At 48.0% G+C, this 18,950-nt stretch overlaps 1 protein-coding gene and 1 non-coding gene across 9 annotated transcripts in view; one reads left to right on the forward strand and one right to left on the reverse strand.

Annotated features, from left to right (window-relative positions):
• Positions 1–18,670, forward strand: part of ARHGAP10 (Rho GTPase activating protein 10) — a 385,067-nt gene extending 366,397 nt beyond the window's left edge. For 3 of the 8 annotated variants that reach the window (XM_045163178.1, XM_025268148.3, XM_025268147.3), the window contains 3 exons: positions 11,196–11,348; positions 12,664–12,755; positions 17,976–18,201. In XM_045163178.1, the coding sequence (XP_045019113.1) occupies positions 11,196–11,348; positions 12,664–12,755; positions 17,976–18,064 (334 nt within the window). In that variant the 3' untranslated portion in view covers positions 18,065–18,201. Of the gene's footprint in view, positions 1–3,807; positions 3,922–11,195; positions 11,349–12,663; positions 12,756–17,975 lie in introns of those variants that run through there. The other 5 variants (XR_006545756.2, XR_006545755.2, XR_003104349.3 and 2 more) reach the window with 4 other exon arrangements.
• TRNAC-ACA lies at positions 7,814–7,885 on the reverse strand. Its single transcript has one exon. It is a non-coding gene; the product is annotated as a tRNA-Cys (tRNA).
• Positions 18,671–18,950: the final 280 nt, after the last annotated feature.

Genomic DNA, 18,950 nt, shown 5'->3' on the forward strand with positions numbered 1-18,950 from the left:
TTGAAGTGGGAGCGCTGACCCAGTGTTAGGTCATGTGGCTGCGGTTTATAATTATCTATGGGGCGTAAACACTTGAATCTGAATTTCGGCACATTCACCGGCCAGCACCTTTGGCTGAAATCTGGGAGGGGGGAGGCCATTTTCCCCCACCACACCCCACAGCAGAGCTGGGGGACTTGAAAATTTGATATTTTGCAACAGAGCAGCATCCATAATCTTTTTATGAGTAATAGGATATCTGGTAAAGCTCTTGAAGCTAATCTCAGGGCCCACATTCTTGGCCTTCAACCATCAGTGTCTGCATGTTCACTGGTGGAGAGGGTGGGGTAATATAATAATTTTTGTCCTGTCTATTTTCTTGGATCTTTTTTCTCACTTGGTACAGACATGATGCTGCCCTGACCTCCTAGCTTCCTCGCAGCCTTCCATGCATGTCCCTTGTGTGTTGCTAGGTGTTTTTGGTATTTGTATCGTGTACTTGGCACTTGCTGTGGCCTGATTCATTTCTTCCTTTCCAGTGCTGTAACTACAGGTTCTGAAGTTCAGGGGTTTTATTTCAAGCCAGATTGTTGGTCATTCTTGTAACTTTAAAGCCTCATAATGAAAAGTTGACTTTCCAAAATAAAGACACTTGTCTGAATTTTTATAGTAGCTTCTCTACTGCTTAAGGCTCAAAAAAAAATTGTCTTCTCATGAGTCTTATTTTGTTTTTCGTTTTCATTTTATCAGTTTTTGTTGTAATTGGTCATCGGCTGTTCATGGATTGGTTGGCTGTATCTCAGTACTGAAATGTAGGCAGGGCCTTGTGAGCTTTCTGTGAGTTGAGAGACTCTGGTGTAGACTGGTAAACCACTGACTTTTATCATTTATTTAACTTATCAAAGAATTTTTTTCTTCCTTTTTGAAAAAAATTTTTTAATTGGAGTATAATTGCTCTGCTATTGCTAAGTTGCTTCAGTCGTGTCCGACTCTGTGCGACCCCATAGACAGAAGCCCACCGGGCTCCCCCGTCCTTGGGATTCTCCAGGCAAGAATACTGGAGTGAGTTGCCATTTTCTTCTCCAGTGCATGAAAGTGAAAAGTGAAAGGGAAGTTGCTCAGTCATGTCCGACTCTTAGCGACCCCATGGACTTCAGCCTACCAGGCTCCTCCATTCGTGGGATTTTCCAGGCAAGAGTACTGGAGTGGGGTGCCATTGCCTTCTCCAATAATTGCTCTACAACATTGTGTTGCTTTCTGCAGTACAACAATGTGAATCAGCTGTATGTATACATGCTGATATACAGCTGATGGGCTACAGTCCATAGGGTCACAGAGAGCTGGACACAACTGAAGTGACTTAGCCTGCATACATATACCCTCTCCTTCATGAACGTCCCTCCCACCCCCCTCTCCCATTCAATCTCTCTAGTTCATTACTGAGCACTGAGCTGAGCTCCCCAAAGCACTGATTTTAGAGTCAAACAAGCCTAGCTTTGCGTTCTTTTCCTGCCACTTCAAACCTTGGAGGCCTTATATAAATTACTCGAACAAACTAAGACTTAGAGAGATTATCTGCAAAGGGGGAGTGCGAGCACCTGCCCCTCTGAATTGTTGTGAGGTTTCTGGGTGCCACGTGAAATAAGACCCCACTGCTCCCCTGGGAGCCCTGGGTGGCCACCTGCTTGCATTTTCCTTTCCTCTGAGAACCTAACTTGATAGTCTTAGTTGAACCTGACCCGACTTCTTGGTTCATCAGTTATATAATTTCCTCACCAAATGGCTTAGGAAAAATGACCTCTCTAGTCCTGCAGGAACCTTTGGCATTGACCCGAAGTTGTGTTCTTTCCAGTTACAGTAGTTATTCCAGGAGGACCCGGGGCTCCCTTCCTAACCTCGCTGTACAGGAACCTCCTCTGGAGAAACTTCTGAGAAAATGGCCCTTGGGTATTGCGTGACCAGGGCATGGGGTTCCCATGGCCAGTGAACTCCCTCAACTGTTCTGAGAAGTTTGGGAAGCTCACCCATCATGACAGGTAACCTGTAAAACAGCTTGGGGAGTAACCAGAGGCTCTTCATAGCAGAGAAGTGGTATGCCCCTTTCAAGCTGTGCTTGGGAGCTCCCCTGTTCTATACGTTCCACTCTCGTGTTGGATGGCGTGTCTTCCCCATACAAATTGCACTTGTAGAAATATTCCTGTCAGTTGCCCTGCAGGACCACAGCTCTGAGACCCCTCCAGCCCCGTAATTCTCTGAAATGCAGCTGCAGCTCCTTTTCCATTGAGCTAGCAAGCCCTGTCCCTGATTCCACAGATCATCTAGAAAGAAGAGAAATGCGATTCAAGGAACACTTTGAGCAAAAGATTGGTTAGAATTAATCACTCTCAGATAGTTCTTGGAGTTACCACTCTCAGATATTTCTTTTATAGTGAAACCCAAGTAAATGATCCTCCTAGGAGTGAACTTCGTAAGATACTGGCTGACTCAGTGGTGATGTCCTTTGTTGTCAAGGGAGGAAAGCCACCAGCTGCCTTAGCATCCTTCAGGGTGGGAACTGAGTGTTCAGAGTGGTTGTGTCCAGCCTCAAAGGGTTCTGTCTTTCCTGCATTTGAGAGCTTTCCTCCCATTCCCTTCCTTCTCTCACTGCTCACCTCCCTCCTGTAGAAGACTTTTTATCTCAAGGGGGAGCAAGTTCTGGCTTTCAAGTGCTGGCTTGATCTATGGGCTGTCTCCTTCCTACGTGGCAGGTGATCTTGAGCAATTTGTCAAGAGAGCTGCTGCTGCAGGAGAGCCCAGGGTATTTGCACATTGGCTTCTAACACACACAGGAGCCCCATGCCGCAAAGCCCAGGAAGATGGAGGAAGGGGAGTGGCTTCTTGAGCCCTGGGGAGTTTTCCATCAGTGTCTTCATGTCTTCCAACTCTCCACTACAAAATAGATTCACATCTAATCCATCTCATTCAGGAGTCTGCAAACTGCATCCCACTGCTGCCTGTTTTTAATATATAAATAAAGTTTTATTGAAACACAGCCACCCAGACACTGACATTCTGTCTGTGACTGCTTTTGTGCGGCTGTGATAACATCTGGGTTAAGAGGGTGCAAGATCTACAGCCTGCAAATCCCAAAGCATTTACTCTCTGGCCCTTTGCAGAAAAAGCCAACCTCAATCTATCATATAAACAAAACCAATCTTTTTGGAAAAGCCCACATTCCTTAAAAACCAGTTTCAACAATTGTGGTTAATCGCCACCTTTCAGATGGGTGGTCTGAGTGATTTTTAAATAGAACCCTTATGAATTTTTTCTTATTATTCAATTAACCAAAAGGTTTCCTGCAAGAGTGTGATCATAATTTCAAAAGGCTTTTAGTGTTTCAATGATTTAAAAAATTATTTGGGGTTATTCCTTTTAAAACCTATTGTTAAAAATAAACATTTTATTTTGAAATAGTTTTAGATTTATAGAAAATATGCAAAGATAGTATAGAGGGTTCCTGAGACCTTTCATTCAGCTTCTCCTACTGTTAACATCTTACACTGAACCACTTTGGTTAAAACTAAGAAATCGGTTGGAATTATCACTCTCAGACAGTTTTACTTTTAACTAAACTTACTTTGGTTAAAATTAGGAAATTCACGTTGGTACAACACATACAGGATGTATTTGTATTTCACTGTATATATATTTTTAACTCATGTCCTTTTGTTCTAGGAACCAGCCCTAGATCATATATAGTCATATTGCATTTAGCAACATTTCTTCCCCAGTGATGACATTTCCTTAATGTTTAGAGTTTTCTTTCTTTAACATAGTTCATTTCTTTAGGTAAAGAAGATGATTCATTAGTGAAGAAACAAGTCTGAAAAGCAGAGGCGAGAATACCTAATGGTCATAAGAAGTGAACCTGGGGCTCCAGTCACTCCCGGATGCTTTCTGCCTGTAATGTTATTCATATCTTACTGCCAGCCAGCCTCTTAACAATTACTCTCACTTTAGCCAGGGAAGCTGAGACCAAGGAGATTGTTAGCCGCCTGTTTGAGTTGTGGCTGACCCTCAGCCAGGGCTGATAATGCCAGCTGTCTCCCAGCCTCTGAGAGAGTGAGAAGTGTCCTCCTCTGTTCCCAACCCGGCCTCATTTTTTTTTTTTTTTTAACAAAAAGAGGAAGAAGCTTAGGGAGATTATGAAATTGCAGATGGGCACCCAGCCAGAGCTGTCTTGGAACCCAGGTGTCTCTGTAGAGTAGCAGCGTGTCATGGTGTGAATAAAATCCTTCAGTTGCCCTGCCTGTGAGCATTTGACTCCATGGTCTTGTCCCCTGGGTACCTCTGCCTCCCCTCTCTCTCTCCATTCAGCTCATGTTTCATTCCAGCCACTCGCTGGTAGGGACCTGCAACTGTGAGGTCTTGCAGTCTTGTGAGAGCGCAGCTTCGACCCAACATGACCTTGAGTAAGCCACCTTCGCCTTTTTGCTACTGGCTTGTCATGAGTCACGTCGGAATGAGTGCAGTAACGTGTGTGCGTTGTGTCTGGCAGAGTGCCGAGGGCCAGGGTGTAGGGAGGGGGTGAGGATCCTGATGAGCGAGGCATCGATGCGGGGCTGGAGGTCTCTCCCGATGCCCACGTGACAGCTGCCTCCACCTCTGTTCTCCTGCGGGACCCTGGGCACCTCTCCGCACCTCTGTTCTCCTGCGGGACCCTGGGCACCTCTCCGCATGGCCCTCATCACGCTGCATCGTCATCATCAGTGTATCCTTCTCCTCTCACCGGACTGGGTGCTTGTAGGAAACAGATGTCGTAGTTCCCGGGGTGTCCCCAGGGCAGGCGAGGGGCCTGACTGGTGGTTCTCAGATCCTGAATGATGAGTGAACAGGGTGTGGTTTGAGCCCTCCTAGTGGCCAGCGCTGACCTCCCGGCCCCCCACTGTGGTTTCTGGTGACTTGTCACAGTGCCTCTCCCCACTGCCGTGCCCTCACTTGGAGCCAGCAGGGTGCTGGCTGGGGAGTTCTCCTTCTCGAGCACTTCAGGAAGAGCAGTGGCATTTATTTGAACAGAGATTTCCCATAATATACAGATCGACAATATTTCCTTCTGTCTTCATTAACATTTTCAAACACTCTTGCCCAGGACAGCTGTTCTAGACTTACGCTGTACGCTTCCCGGACTGGAATGAAAGATCATTCCACTAATGAGTTAGCTTCTGCTTGGAGACCTTGCAAATGAGCTTTTAAAATCTTTCCTTCCAGTGCAAACTTCTGATTTGATGCCGACACAACAAAGGCCATCTTCAGACATCTCGGTGCTTGGGGGATTTAATCACTTTAGAAAAGCAGTCATTTCTTTCCTTGAAATGTATTCCCCCTTGCATGTTACCTGACGCCCTGTGCTCCCAGAGTTTGGAACCGGGTACTTGTACTCAGCATTGGCCAAGGCCTGACCTGCCTCAGCTATGCAAGAAATATTTGTTAGAGATAGACAGGCTCTGGTGACCGGTGCAGCTGTTGTCGAATTTCAACAGTTAAAAGCCTAAGTCCCCTTCCCTATTTCTGAAATGTTTATGCTGTTTTGCTGCCAAAAAGTTTCTTAATATGCATGGTGCGTGGAGTCTGGTATTGGAGATTGGGTCGCCGTTTGAATCCCAAGCAGCATCTACTGCTGATTTGTTACGTTTTCAGAAAAATAAGCTCTGCAAAGTGTACGCATATATAGCTACGGTCATAATTTTGTCTTCAGGGTTTATTCCTCTGCATGGTGAGAGCCACAGGGTCTTTCCCTGGAGTACAGACCTGTTTTGCCAAAGCAAAGATGTTGATTTTTGTTACCGGATAGAATTTTCTTGTTACTTTCACAAACGTGAGTTCCAGTCCCTACCCCCTTCCCCTCCCCAAAGCAGGAGACATCCCTGTCGCCTTTCAGTGTCAGAAAGTTTTCCAGCATGAGTTTCTAAGTTAGCAGGGAGAAACCTCTGTGTTTTTTGGGGAAACCTTCTTGTTTTCATTTCTTCCTTTTCTCTGAGAAGGAAACATTCCTCTTCAAAGGAAGGTTGGCTCTTCTGCCCTGAAAATGGAGACGAGTCACCACGCTTTCAGTTTCGTGTGAGAAGTTGGGAAGAAAGCAGAGACGCACATTCATCTTCCTCTATAATTTATTTCTCTTTTGGTAAATGTGGTTTCTGAGGTTTTCAGGAAGAGTTGACTTCTGCCTCCCGTTTTTGCAGACCACAACTTGGCTTTCAGGAAACAGGGCACTTGAGATGCTCTTTTATAATTGGCCAGGGGCTTCTTACTCAATAAAATCAGTGGTTTGTGATCACTTCAGTCTTGTTCATCAAAAATCCATAGTTAAAGGGGTAGCAGGAAGAAGGAATTTAATAGGATTTTGTTTTTTATTTTTATTTTTATTTTTATTTTTTTTATTTTAATTTAATTTTATTTTATTTTTAAACCTGAAGTGCTGAAACTTTGGGAAGTGAAGAGAGAACATTCAAAATATTTCATTATATTCTAGCATATTTATTATGTTAGTATTTTTTATTCTTGGATCAACTATCAGTTTTGATCTTTTACCTGAGGGCATTTTTAGCCAGAGTTCTCGTGTGAACCACAGAATATAGGAAATGACCTGAGTATTTTCTCAGTGCTCTCAGGGATGCTGGCATGAACTGTGACGTCGGAAATCTGACTCTGTTTTGCAAGCTCCCACATTGGCCCGCCATGATTCCGAGAATGCTGGCACGGGACATGGGATGCCTGGTCAGAGTTAAAAGACTGCATTCAACACAGATATAGCAGTCCTCAGAGGATTCCTTTGAGTCCCATTTCTCATAGGGTGATGCCCTGTGGGCCAGATAACACCTGCCTGTGGAGTGCTGCAAGAGAGAATCCAGAGCTCTGGCAAACCAGATCTTTTATGATGGCGGTAAAGCCTGTTCTTCACTCCAGGAGAAGACACAAACTTTATCTTCCAAGGCTCTATGTTCTATAAACACTTTTGAAAAGATAACCCAGCCTCTGCTCACTAGAAGTGCATAAACAGCAGAGATTCATGTAGAATTGTCTCCCAACGTGTACGTAGCTAGAGCACTTCTGGACATGCAGGAGAGATGTTCATTCATTAGGTACATGGGTGCCTTAGGGCTTCCTTCTTTCCTACAGCGCTGGCTGAGAAAAACTGCCAGACCTTTGCTATGGGTACCCTTTGCCAAGTGCTTGAAGTCAAAGTGAAAGTGTTGGTCGCTTTAGTCATGTCCAACTCTTTGCCACCCCATGGACTATCGTCTGTGAGGCTCATCTGTCCATGGAATTCTACTGGAGTGGGTTGCCATTCCCTTCTACAAGGGATCTTCCTGACCCAGGGATTAAACCTGGTTTTCCTGCATTGCAGGCAGATTCATTACTATCTGAGCTACCAGGACAGACTCCACCCTGCCCCAAATGCCTAGGGTTCCTCTAAAATGTTTAAGTCAAAGAAGAGAAAGAGAATATCAGACATTCTATCTTAACACTTTATCAACTGGAGACATATTAATGCCATAGGTGTTTGTTTCTGCAAAAATCCCCTGGTCCATAATGTATTAAAAGTAATACTTTACTGATTTTTGAGAAAATATAAGTATTATATTTAAAGATTTAAATACTTAAAAATATTTTTTGATGCTTATTGCCAAAACAAAACCAAACCCAAATTCTGAAAAGTAGTCAAAGTGAAGGCGCTCAGTCGTGTCCCCACGACTCTCTGCGACCCCATGGACTGTAGCCTACCATGCTCCTGTGTTCATGGGATTTTCCAGGCAAGAGTACTGAAGTGGGTTGCCATTTCCTTCTCCAGGGGATCTTCCTGACCCAGGGATTGAACCTGGGTCTCCCGCGTTGTAGGCAGATGCTTTACCATCTGAGCCACCCAGGAAGTCCCTGAAAAGTAGGGAATGGTTTATATAAAAAAGCTCATGTTTACTATTTCTTGTCTTAAAAAAATTGGGGGAAGATTGCTTTGGAGACAACTGTGAAGCATCTTCTAGCCTTTGCTGGCTGAGGTGAGAAGTCAGGTCTTCAGTCTTGAGTATATTTATATAACTGCTTCCTGCCTCGTCCCGGCTCCTTCCCAGCAGGAAAGACAGTGGAAAGTTTCTCCTATCCTTGAGACCACTCGCTGTTTCCCGAACTTTGTTTTGCTGGGCCAGTCTCACAGGACTTCCTTTCTCCATACGACGATGCTGCCTCCCTACCGTGGAGGCTGTTCCCAGACTTGTGTCTTCTGACCTCTTACAAATACTCCAGCCTGCAAAGATTGTGCCCACAGAGAAGTCCTCAGCTGAGGCTTCTGAGATGTTGTGGAGAAACCCAGGGACTCAAATAAAGAAGGACTTCCCAGGTGGCACTAGTCATAAAGAATCCACCTGCCAATGCAGGAGACACAGGAGATGGGGGTTCGATCCCTGGGTTGGGAAGATCCCCTGGAGGAGGAAATGGCAACCCTTGGGGTCGCAGAGAGTCAGACACGACTTAGCTACTGAACATACAGCACACAAATAAAGAAGTTTAGGTCTCAGTGGGAAGTCTGGAAGGCTCTCTTTATGAATCATTGAGTGCAGGATTGCCAGCACATCTCTGTGTTGAAAGACAGTAGAAAAATCACAGAGAATAAACCAAGAAGCAAAAAAAGGCTCATGTTGAGGGCTTACTCTGGACAAGGTGGAGAAGCCAAGCTAGGGATATAACCTTGCCTTCTGCATCTGCTATTCCAACAATTCTTTGACTTTCTAGAAGGCGTATTTTCCCTTTACAAGAAAACAAAACAGTTTTCTTTAAAAAAAAAAAAAAAGGATGAAATAGATAATAGCTATAAAATTTATGACTTTCACTTTGAAAGAGCCTTATAAATACACACATTGTTACTCTGTCTTCATCTCGTGACTGTCCTCCCTGTCAGCGGATGGATGGCCATCATTTTATCGCTTGACTATTTATGACCAGGAAGAGTTGATGGGGGTGGGGTAGTACACTTCATTCACCGCCACCACCACCCCCGAGCACCTTGAGTAATTGCTGGGAGATAAAATGGCAATTGTTTGGCTAAGTGTGGTCTTAAATTCTCTGTCAGAGCTTCACTCCCGCTGTCCTTTCCTGATTAGTAAGACACCATTATAGGTTCCTTTTCTGCTAAAGAATGGAGTGACTTTTGCTGTTGGATATACGGACCCCCTTGGGATTTATAGAATGGTATATATTTAGAGCTTCGTATGAAATAGATTTGATGACTTCCAAATGAGTGGCTGGATAGGGGGATTGTAAAGAAGTTGTTCAAAGAATAACTTGTAATCTTTTGGCTGTGCTGCATGTGGGATCTTAGTTCCCTGCATTGGCAGGGTGGAGTCTTAACCACCAGACTGCTGGGGAAGACCCTCAAAGTATAAAGTTTTTAAAACATGCATCCCTCCCCTTTCTTTTTTTTTTTTTCCTGATGAAGAGGATAGGAATCTTTTCTGTACTAAAAGCCTTATCAAGTCAGTCATGCAACATTTCATGTACTTGATGGATAAAAGCCAGGTGTAGTGTTAGAACATCTGGACTGAGTTCCCAGATGTGGCTGGAAGACTTACCGTGCCGAGCATTCTGCCTGGCTTTATGCAATCTGTAGAAAGGATTATAAACCTGCTGTTATCCAGAGGCTAAAGAAATCCCTGAAACTATCACAGAATGACCCATGCTCATCTCCCCTCCCGTTTATTGGTGTGATGGGCTTGTAGAGGAATTCTGTGACTTAGGCCAGAGGAGGAGTAGTTGGTGGGGCGTGAGGCGGGGCGGGGGTGGCAGCTGGAGCTGAGCCGGGGGACGGGCTAGATTGGAACAGGCAGAGGAGCGGGAGAGACAGTGGGGTGGAGGGGAACGTCGGGGGGCCAGACCATGGGCAGAATGGCCAGGCTGCTGGGGGAGCTGCTGGAGGGCAGGTGGGGGCGTGCACCAGCTCTTAGGGGAGGCAGATGAGGTAGACTGGGTCTTACCCGGTTGGCTGATGGAGCTCGCTGAGTGGGAAGCATGGGGCTGGGGGCTTGGCTAGGAGACCACAGCAGCAAGGCAGGCATGAGCAGGGAGAATGGGATTGCTTCCTGTTTATGACTAGAGGGTACAGAAAGGAACAGCCTGGGAGCTTTTGCAGAAAAGATGGACAGAACGTGAGGTGCATTCTCGTCTACAGGAGAAATCAAAGAGAAGGCTCTGGGATGCGGAAGGACAGAAGCTGCTTGTCGAAACTGGTTTTAGCCAAAGAGGGTGAAATTGAGGTGAAGAGCATCTGGGTGTAGCTGCGCTGAATACTCATGTGTTGAAAATGTCCTTGAATGAAACGAGCAGCTTTCAGAGCATTACTTTTATTTTATTTTTTTAAATATAAATTTATTTATTTTAATTGGAGGTTAATTACTTTACAATATTGTATTGGTTTTGCCATACATCAACATGGATCCACCACGGGTCAGCACATTACTTTTAAAGCAAGTTTTGTTGACCATAGTCTCAAGCCTCCAGTTTTGAGACCATTGAAGAATAATTTAATTCAGATCCACATATATTTATTGAACTGTCCATGTTTAGAGGACCCTCCATGATCTGGATTACATGATCTGGTTTACTGATCTGTTTACATTAACTTATTTTCAAAATTGGCAAATACTAGGGACTGTTCAGGTTACTAGGGGTTTGCTATTCCCTGGTTTCTCCCTTAAATGCTAGATTTTTGTCTACTCTAAAGGAATCTCAACTCCCAGTGGCATTTTGAGTTTCCACATGTATAGGACCAGGTGAAAGAACTTTAGACATGAAAAGGCCACTGTTGAATTTTTAGAGGTATAGGTCACGGGCTTAACTATAGATTCTTGTGACTTTCCTTCTAAGCAGAAAACACGAATACTTCGCAAGTCCAATCAATTTGTTTTGGCCATTGGATTCTGGTGTTCTAATTAGTGAATCAGTATGATGCTAGGTTGGACAAGACTAGATCTTCTCCACAAACCTGGAGAAGTTCAGTAAGACATCTCTAGTTCTGAGGTGTGGCTCTTGGGGCTACAGACCTGGGAGGGTGTGGGGAGGATTCTGTCCCTTTGGATCATCCGGAGAGAGAAAGAAGCTCTCATCCTAGCTGTTGAGGAATGGAGTGTCATGTATGTGGTGTCCTATGGCCTTTATACTATTAATTCTATTCTTCAAACTTCCACCCTTAGCCCAAGTCAGGCCCGATCATCCACAGTCCAGTGGCTTAACCCTCAATCTCCAACCACACCGAGCTGCAGCCCAGCTGTTACACCTCCTTCACCCAAGCTGTCACCTGTCCCCCTCTCTCTTCCTGCCACTGTAGTGGACAAGCCACCTGAAAGGTATGTGGTTTTCATGTGATGTAGAATTTGGGGGTGGCGTGCAGAGGGGCTTGATCAACCTGAGCGGGTTCTTGTGCTCCCTGCATGGAAAAGGCTTCCCGTCTCCTGGACTCTGTGGACATTTATAACCTTATCTTAAAGGTTCAAGAGCAAGTACATTCTTGGGAGAAATTTGCCTTATGTGAGACCTGCTTAAACCTGCCCTTTTTGTTCTGGTCGTGCATTTATGAAACCATATTTTTTGGAAGAGCTCCTTATACATAAATAGAAAGCACACATGCTTTGTTTTCCAGAAGGAAATGTTGTTCAGCAGCTCAGTCGTGTCTGACTCTTTGCAACCCCATGGACTGCAGCACCCCAGGCTTCCCTGTCCTCTACTGTCTCAAACTCATGCCCGTTGAGTCAGTGATACCATCCAACCTTCTCATGTTCTGTCATCCCCTTCTTCTCCTGCCTTCAATCTTTCCCAGCATCAGGGACTTTTCCAATGAGTCAGCTGTTTGCATCACGTATAAACGGGGCACTGGAAACTGTAATTAATATGGCCCTTTGATGCGCTAGTGATGCAGAGGCCAGAGTGCTTTAGCAAAGCCCATCCTCTGGGCCAGCAGACTGGCCATCCCCATCAGTGGCCCCCCCTCCTGCCGAGAGATGGGATGCTGCCTTCTGCCCTGGTGTGCAGCTGGCTGGCAGCCTGGTTTCCATCCTTCCCCACTGGGTGCTTTTCCCACGAGAACACACAGGATGTTTTGACAAACGGAGAGAAGTTGAGCCTGATGTGCCTTTTGGGGGCGAGAGTGAGGGGGTCAAATATAGAAGACCCAGCTGAGAACAACAAGGCCTTTCCGGCCGGGGCGTGGAAGCAGACTGTTAGTGGAGGATCATGTCCTCGGCGCATGGCTGGAGCCACTGAGTACCTGTGTGCCTCAGCCCTTAACTGACTCGCCTCTGTCTCAAGACACTGGTGCTTTTCCTTAATCGATAAACTGAAATGCGTTGGAAATAAACATGCCCCGTGGTTCTAGTAAGGCTGAATGAGAGGAAAGGGCATCCCACTGAGTGCAGAGGAGAATCAAGTGAAGAGGTTCAGGGTAAGCTTTTCAGAGAGGCTCCCTAAAAGGAAGATCTGAATTTGAAACTCGTCAGTTACTTGTCAAGCGCTATGGTTTCGCCTGATGTTCACTTTCCCGCTAATCTCTCTTCTGGAAGGCACTGCTGCGTGGGTGTCATAGAAATGAGATTTGGGAAATGAGGGTGGGGGAGAGGTGAGGTTTCTGATGCTTCGATCTGTGCGTCTCACGTGTTCCCTCTTCAGCATCATCAGTCGGAAGGCCCGGGCGGTGTACCCCTGTGAAGCAGAACACAGCTCGGAATTGTCCTTCGAAATTGGAGCGATTTTTGAGGATGGTAAGTGTCCCATGGGAGCTTTGCGGGAGGTTGCCTTCTGCCCTCACAGAGGGTCTGCAGCCCAGAGCAGGCAGGTGGTCCCTGGCTGTGGGGTTGTCAGGAGCTTGCTGCTTTGGATGGGTGAGGGCCAGCCCACGTGGCTCCCAGGAACTGAACACCAGGGCCTGTGCATGCCCACTTCTGCTTTAATCTTGGTTTTTCTCCAAACTTTGTAACTCTCAAGGTCCTTCATTCAGGACATTTTTGTCCCGATGTAGAGAAGCGGGTGCAAAGTGAAATCAAGAAACGTTTCCAATTTGCACCCTCTGTTTTCCTCCCAGAGTCCCCATCTCTCTTAAACGCTTCAAGTTTGTCAGCCCTGAGTTACAGGCAAGTGCTGTTGTCAACCGATTTTGCTTTATTGTTCCCTTACATTCAGAGGCTTGACATGATTTTTGCTCCTTGGAATTGTGTCTGAATCTCTCAATGTGGGTATTGACTTTGCATATTGAAACCAGGGTATAGATTTTATTTGTGTGTTTAATAGTCACACGTAAGCGTTTTAGGAGCTATTCCCGGTTTCAGATTTCACAAATTCCTCCTGTGGTTCCATGTGTATCTCTTCCCTCCCCCTTGATTCCTTCCTTCCCAGTCCTCCTCATTATGAAACTCATTGGTTGCTATGGAAACAGCGATGTTGTGTGGGGGTGTGGCTGCCCAAAAGAGTTCTGGGGAAGCAGCGAGAACCTTTGATGCTTGGAATGGTTGATTAGCCAGAATGTTTGGAATATATGGAGTGCATCAACACAGCGCCTGGTGCTGTATTGTCAGTGATGTGGCATGTGCCGATGATTGTGGTTTAGAAAGCAAGCTGCCTCATTTAGAGGAGATTTCTGTATCTGTGGGATACGTACTCTGGAGAGCCAGAGACTGCAGACAGTGTCAGCAAACAAACAACAACAGAAAACCCCACATGTGACAGAATTAAACTCCGTGGAGAAGTTTCGTTCTTAAGAGTAGAAGCTTCTGCCGCGGTAACATACACGCACACGGTTTTGCCAGGAGACGGTGGTCGGTTAGCTGCGCTGCTCCAGGCCTGTCGTATATTGACACCCATAGAGCAGAAGGGAAAGCTGAGAGTGTTGAAACGTGTCATTTAAGACATGAAGATGAATTTTTTTTTTTTGCTGTACCCTCATGTATGGCATCAGAGAAGGCAATGTCATCCCACTCCAGTACTCTTTCCTGGAAAATCCCGTGGATGAAGGAGCCTGGTAGGCTGCAGTCCATGGGGTCGCTAAGAGTCCTATAGGACTGAGCGACCTCACTTTCACTTTTCACTTTCATGCACTGGGGAAGGAAATGGCAACCCGCTCCAGTGTTCTTGCCTGGAGAATCCCAGGGATGGGGGAGCCTGGTGGGCTGCCGTCTATGGGGTCACACAGAGTCGGCCATGACTGGAGTGACTTAGCAGCAGCTGCATGTATGGCATGGAGTTTCCCAGGGGCTCAGATAGTAAAGAATCTGCCTGCAATGCAGATGTGGCTTCCATCTCTGGGTTGGAAAGTTCCCCTGGAGAAGGAAATGACGACCCACTCTAGTATTCTTGCTTGGAGAATTCCATGGACAGAAGAGCCTGGCAGGCTACAGTCCATGTGGTTGCAAAAAGTCAGACACTTGGTGAGTCAGCAACAACATGTGCAGCGTGTGGGAGCTTAGTTCCTCACCAGGGATTGAACCCACTCCCCCTGCAGTGGAATCATGGAGGCTTAACCACTGGACCGCCTTTGACGCTGTGTGATTAGATTTGTTTGGGAGCCCCTGAACACAGCATGGTTCATGTGATGTTTACCTTGGTGGAAGATGTGTCTAGTAGGTGCCTTTGGCTGCAGGTAACAAAAACGGATAGAGCTGGTGGAAGCAGTCATGAAGATGGGTTCCCTCACACAGTAAGAAGTCTGCAGGTGGGGATCCCCGGGGTTGGTCAGCCTCAGCCTCGAGGGTGTCACCAAAGCCCACAGCGTGTCCATCTCAGGCTGAACACGGGGGCCCTGGCTGCTTCCCCAGGCAGGTGGGAAGGCTGCCCCAGTTCTGGGCGTCATGGCCACGCTCAGCCACAGCAGAGAGGCTGTGCCTCATCCTTATGTTCTGGTTTTTAACTATGAGAAAACCTCTCCCAGCTTCCTTCCTGGGTTATCTGTTCTCAAGTCTCAATAGCCAGAATGAGGTCAGATGCTCACCTTAAACCCACTGCTGGCCAAGACTTCAGACCCCACTTGGTCCAGAAATTCCTCCTCTGGGCACAAAGACATAGGAAGGGGGAGTCAGAGTTTCAGTCAAATCTAGTTCTGCCAGCATGGATGATATAGGGAAAGGTCAGCAGAAGTCTGATGCCGGAGATTGAAGACCTCCACTTCTAAAGTCCCTCGGTGGCTTGCAGGAGTCCTTCTAAGAAAAATAGTGTGTGCACAGGTGTGTGTGTCTCTTTCTCTCTGTGTGTGTGTGTGTATACACAAACACATCCATGTATACATGTACATACATACATGCACACACATATGCATCTCAGTGTGTTTTGGGAACAGGAGAGTGATTGAGAGCAGAGAACTAAGGATTGTCAACCCTGCACTTACTGCCCGAGGTCAGTTGGCTTTTCCACTTTCTGTGTGACCTGGACAAGTTCCTTATGTTCTCTCTGCCTCAGGTCCCCCATCCTGACCCACAAGGGTGGTCTCATGGGTGGTGATATGTCAGGGCAGCATTTGGGGCCACGAGTGCAGCACAGACATCGGAGGAGGCTGTTGCTGACCACAGAGCTTCGCTTGGTGCCCTGTGGACCCAGCTCCAATTTGAGCCAAGGCACAGAGCCCTCAGATTGGGGGGGGTCTGTGATGCTGGTCTGGATGGCTGGCTGGGGCACCCAGGGAGTATTGGGTGTTCCTCAGGCCTTCCCCCAGGCCAGCTACCCCAGAGATGCTTACTGATGGGTTGACACCCTCCCTCTCCACGAGCATACTTGCCTGTCATTTGATGTGAACACCATGCCTTGCAGCTCTGCCCCCTCCTTTTACAGCAGCAAATACACTCGGGGACCATGCTCAGAACCCATGCCCCAGACTGACTGTTTCTTAAGGAGGTTCTTAAAGGTCACAGACAGTGGAAGACCCTTATCTTTGCTATTCAGTCGCTAAATCATGTCCCACTCTTTGTGACCTCATGGACTGCAGCGTGCTAGGCTCCTCTGTCCTTCACTATCTCCCGGAGTTTGCTTAAATTCATGTCCATTGCGTTGGTGATGCTCTCTAACCATCTCATCCTCTGCTGCCCTCTTCTCCTGCCGTCAATCTTTCCCAGCATTGGGGTCTTTTCCAGTGAGTCGGCTTTTTGCATCAGGTGGCTAAAGTCTTGGAGCTTCAGCTTCAGTATCAGTCCTTCCAGTGAATATTCAGGGTTGATTTCCTTTAGGATTGACTGATTGATCTCCTTGCAGTCCAAGGGACTCTCAAGAGTCTTCTTCAGCACCATGGTACGAAAACATCAATTCTTCGGGGCTCAGCCTTCTTTATGATCCACCTCTCACATCTGCATGACTACTGGAAAAACCATAGCTTTGACTATACGGACTTTCCTCATCAAAGTGATGTCTTTGCTTTTTAATATGCTGTCTAGGTTTGTCATAGCTTTCCTTCCAAGGAGCAAGCATCTTTTAATTTCACAGCTGCAGTCACTGTCTGTAGTGATTTTGGAGTCCCAAGGAAATAAAATCTGTCACTGCTTCTACTTTCTTCCCATCTATTTGCCATGAAGTGTTGAGACGCCTAATGCTTAGCTGTTATTCTGGGGCAGTGCCTCCCATATCCTATAGGGGGCGCTGTGTGTGTAAGGTCTCCGGGCAGATGTTCTTCTCATGAGGCACCCCGTCTCCCCCACAATACACACATGTACACGCATGTGCGTGCACACACACACATACACAAGGCATGTGTAGGGGTTATTTATGAGGACTCTGACCTGGTCTGAGAGTGGTCTTGGGGGGCGGGTGGGGTGCCAATATCTGAAGGTTGTCCAGGCATAAATGGGAGCGAGAGTAGAGGGCCAGCCATGTAAAGCTCAGACTGTGGCTGGCTACACGGGAGTGGGTTACAAACTCCATTTGCTGAGTTGCAGTCAGCATTGAAAAATAGGAGAGTGCATTAAAAAAAAAGTGCATTGAACATAGTGAGAAGTATTATTGAACATAGTGAGAAGTATTATCCCATGAAGCTTTTGTGTGTTGGGCACATGTCCATGTGTGCTGGATTTCAGCTATAGTAGCCATCTTCTGATGGGCTGTGGTCACGGCTGCTGTGCTTGGCCAGTTCCTGACCTGGTCTGCTGGGCCGGGACACACCTCCCCTTCCTTCTGTGGACATGGCTCCATGTCTGCTCCTGCCTGGTGTGGCCTGAGCTGGGATCGCCCCATGGCTGTGGGGGTCCAGATGCTTCCAGACCCTGGTGATGAGTGCTTAGACCCTGTGCCTGTTGCTGTCCAGCCTGTGGTTGTTGTCCTGCATATCGTTAGGACTCTCTGTGGGACCTGGAGTCACCCGACACTGGCCCAGATGTGGAAGGCCTCCCCCTGCCCTCAGGAACACCCCACGCAGGTGCCAGTCAGACGGGGTACGCAGAGGAAGCTGGTGAGGCCTGGCCACTGCTGAGAATGGCCGAGGAAGACTCCCCAGAGGAGAGGGTGTCTGGGGGTCTCTGAAGAGGAAGAATCCCCCATGAAGAAGTGGGGGGAAAAGACTTCAGCGGAAAGCACTGCGCATGCAGAGGCCTAGACTCACTTGGGGGCGATTCCTTGAGGGTGACCTGCTTGTGGGCAGAGTCGGGACGGGTGGGGAGGTGGCCAGGCCAGGTGCCTATGGAAGCTTGGGTTTGTTCCTCTGGACCGTGGAGGGCTGTGCTGTGATCAGCCAGGTGTTCTGGAAAGTTCACTGAGCTCCCTGGTGCACCGTGGTTTAGGAGGAGCCCGACCGGACGCTGAGGGGATGGTTTAGAAGGCTTCTGTAGGGAGGAGAAGTGGAGGCTGGGGTGACTGGTGGGAGGAGGGCCCCTGTAAATAACTCTCGTGCAGACTTGTAACCAGACGGCCCGGGAGTGGCCCCCGTTGGGCTTGGTTGACGCGCAGTGGGGCAGGGAGCTCACTGGTGGCAAGTGCCTGGGGCATTTTGGTAACGAGTGGTGTCTCTTCCTTTGCAGTGCAAACCTCAAGGGAACCTGGCTGGCTGGAGGGGACTTTGAATGGCAAGAGGGGGCTGATTCCACAGAATTACGTCAAGCTGCTGTAGTGCTCGGCTGCAGACCCTGGCCCCAGAGCACCTTCCTGGGAGCAGCGAGCCCCGTCCACCTCCCGGCCGGAGTCCACGGCCACCTGGACACTCCAGGGTGGGGAGCGGGGACAGACGGCTTGAGGCAGGGGGAGAACCGCGTTGGGAGGTGTGGATCCGAGCAGCGGGAGAAGGCTGTCCAGATGGACAGGAGAGACTCTGCATCTGGCACGCCTTGGGACTTGTGGTTTTAAATTATCTGGTCTCCAGGGCAAGGGGGAGGGCGACCTTCTGCTGGCCCACCTGCCCCACTGGTGGCCCCCTCACAGGACACCTCCCCTCACACCTGAAAGGGAGCCGTGCTGCGAGATGTGCCCCTAATGCTGGTGTCATTGAGGGATTGCAGCAGGCCGGCGCAGGCTGCGTTGGTCTGCACCCAGGGCAGCAGACCGAGGCTTCTGCCCGGACGGCTGGCCACCCTCCCTGGGGACCCACGCTCACTGACTTAGGGTGCCTGCGGACTCACGACAAGCTTCTCTGTGCTGCTCACCGGCGTGCTGTTTCCCCGACATCCCCTGTCCGCCCCGAGTTTCCTGTATATGAAATAAAATCTAATTTACTATGGGATTTGTGTCCTCACGTGGGGAAGAGGTGGTGGAACTCACTCGCTCTGTAACATCTCCTGGTGTGGCTGGTGGGTGGGCTTGCACTCTCCCTCGGTGTTGGCATGCACATGCTCACAGGTAGGATGGATTAACCGGGAGCCTGGCTGCTTTGGAATGGGGCGTGTTTCCGGGGACAGGGGTCCCCTCTCTGACAGGTGAGATCCTGGCGGGTCCCCTCCAGCTACCTCAGAGGGTCTTGGGGGAGCCCAAACAGGACGGAGCTGGGGTACTTTCCCCAGAGC

This window comes from Bubalus bubalis, chromosome 17, assembly GCF_019923935.1.
Source record: "Bubalus bubalis isolate 160015118507 breed Murrah chromosome 17, NDDB_SH_1, whole genome shotgun sequence".
NCBI lineage: Eukaryota > Metazoa > Chordata > Mammalia > Artiodactyla > Bovidae > Bubalus > Bubalus bubalis.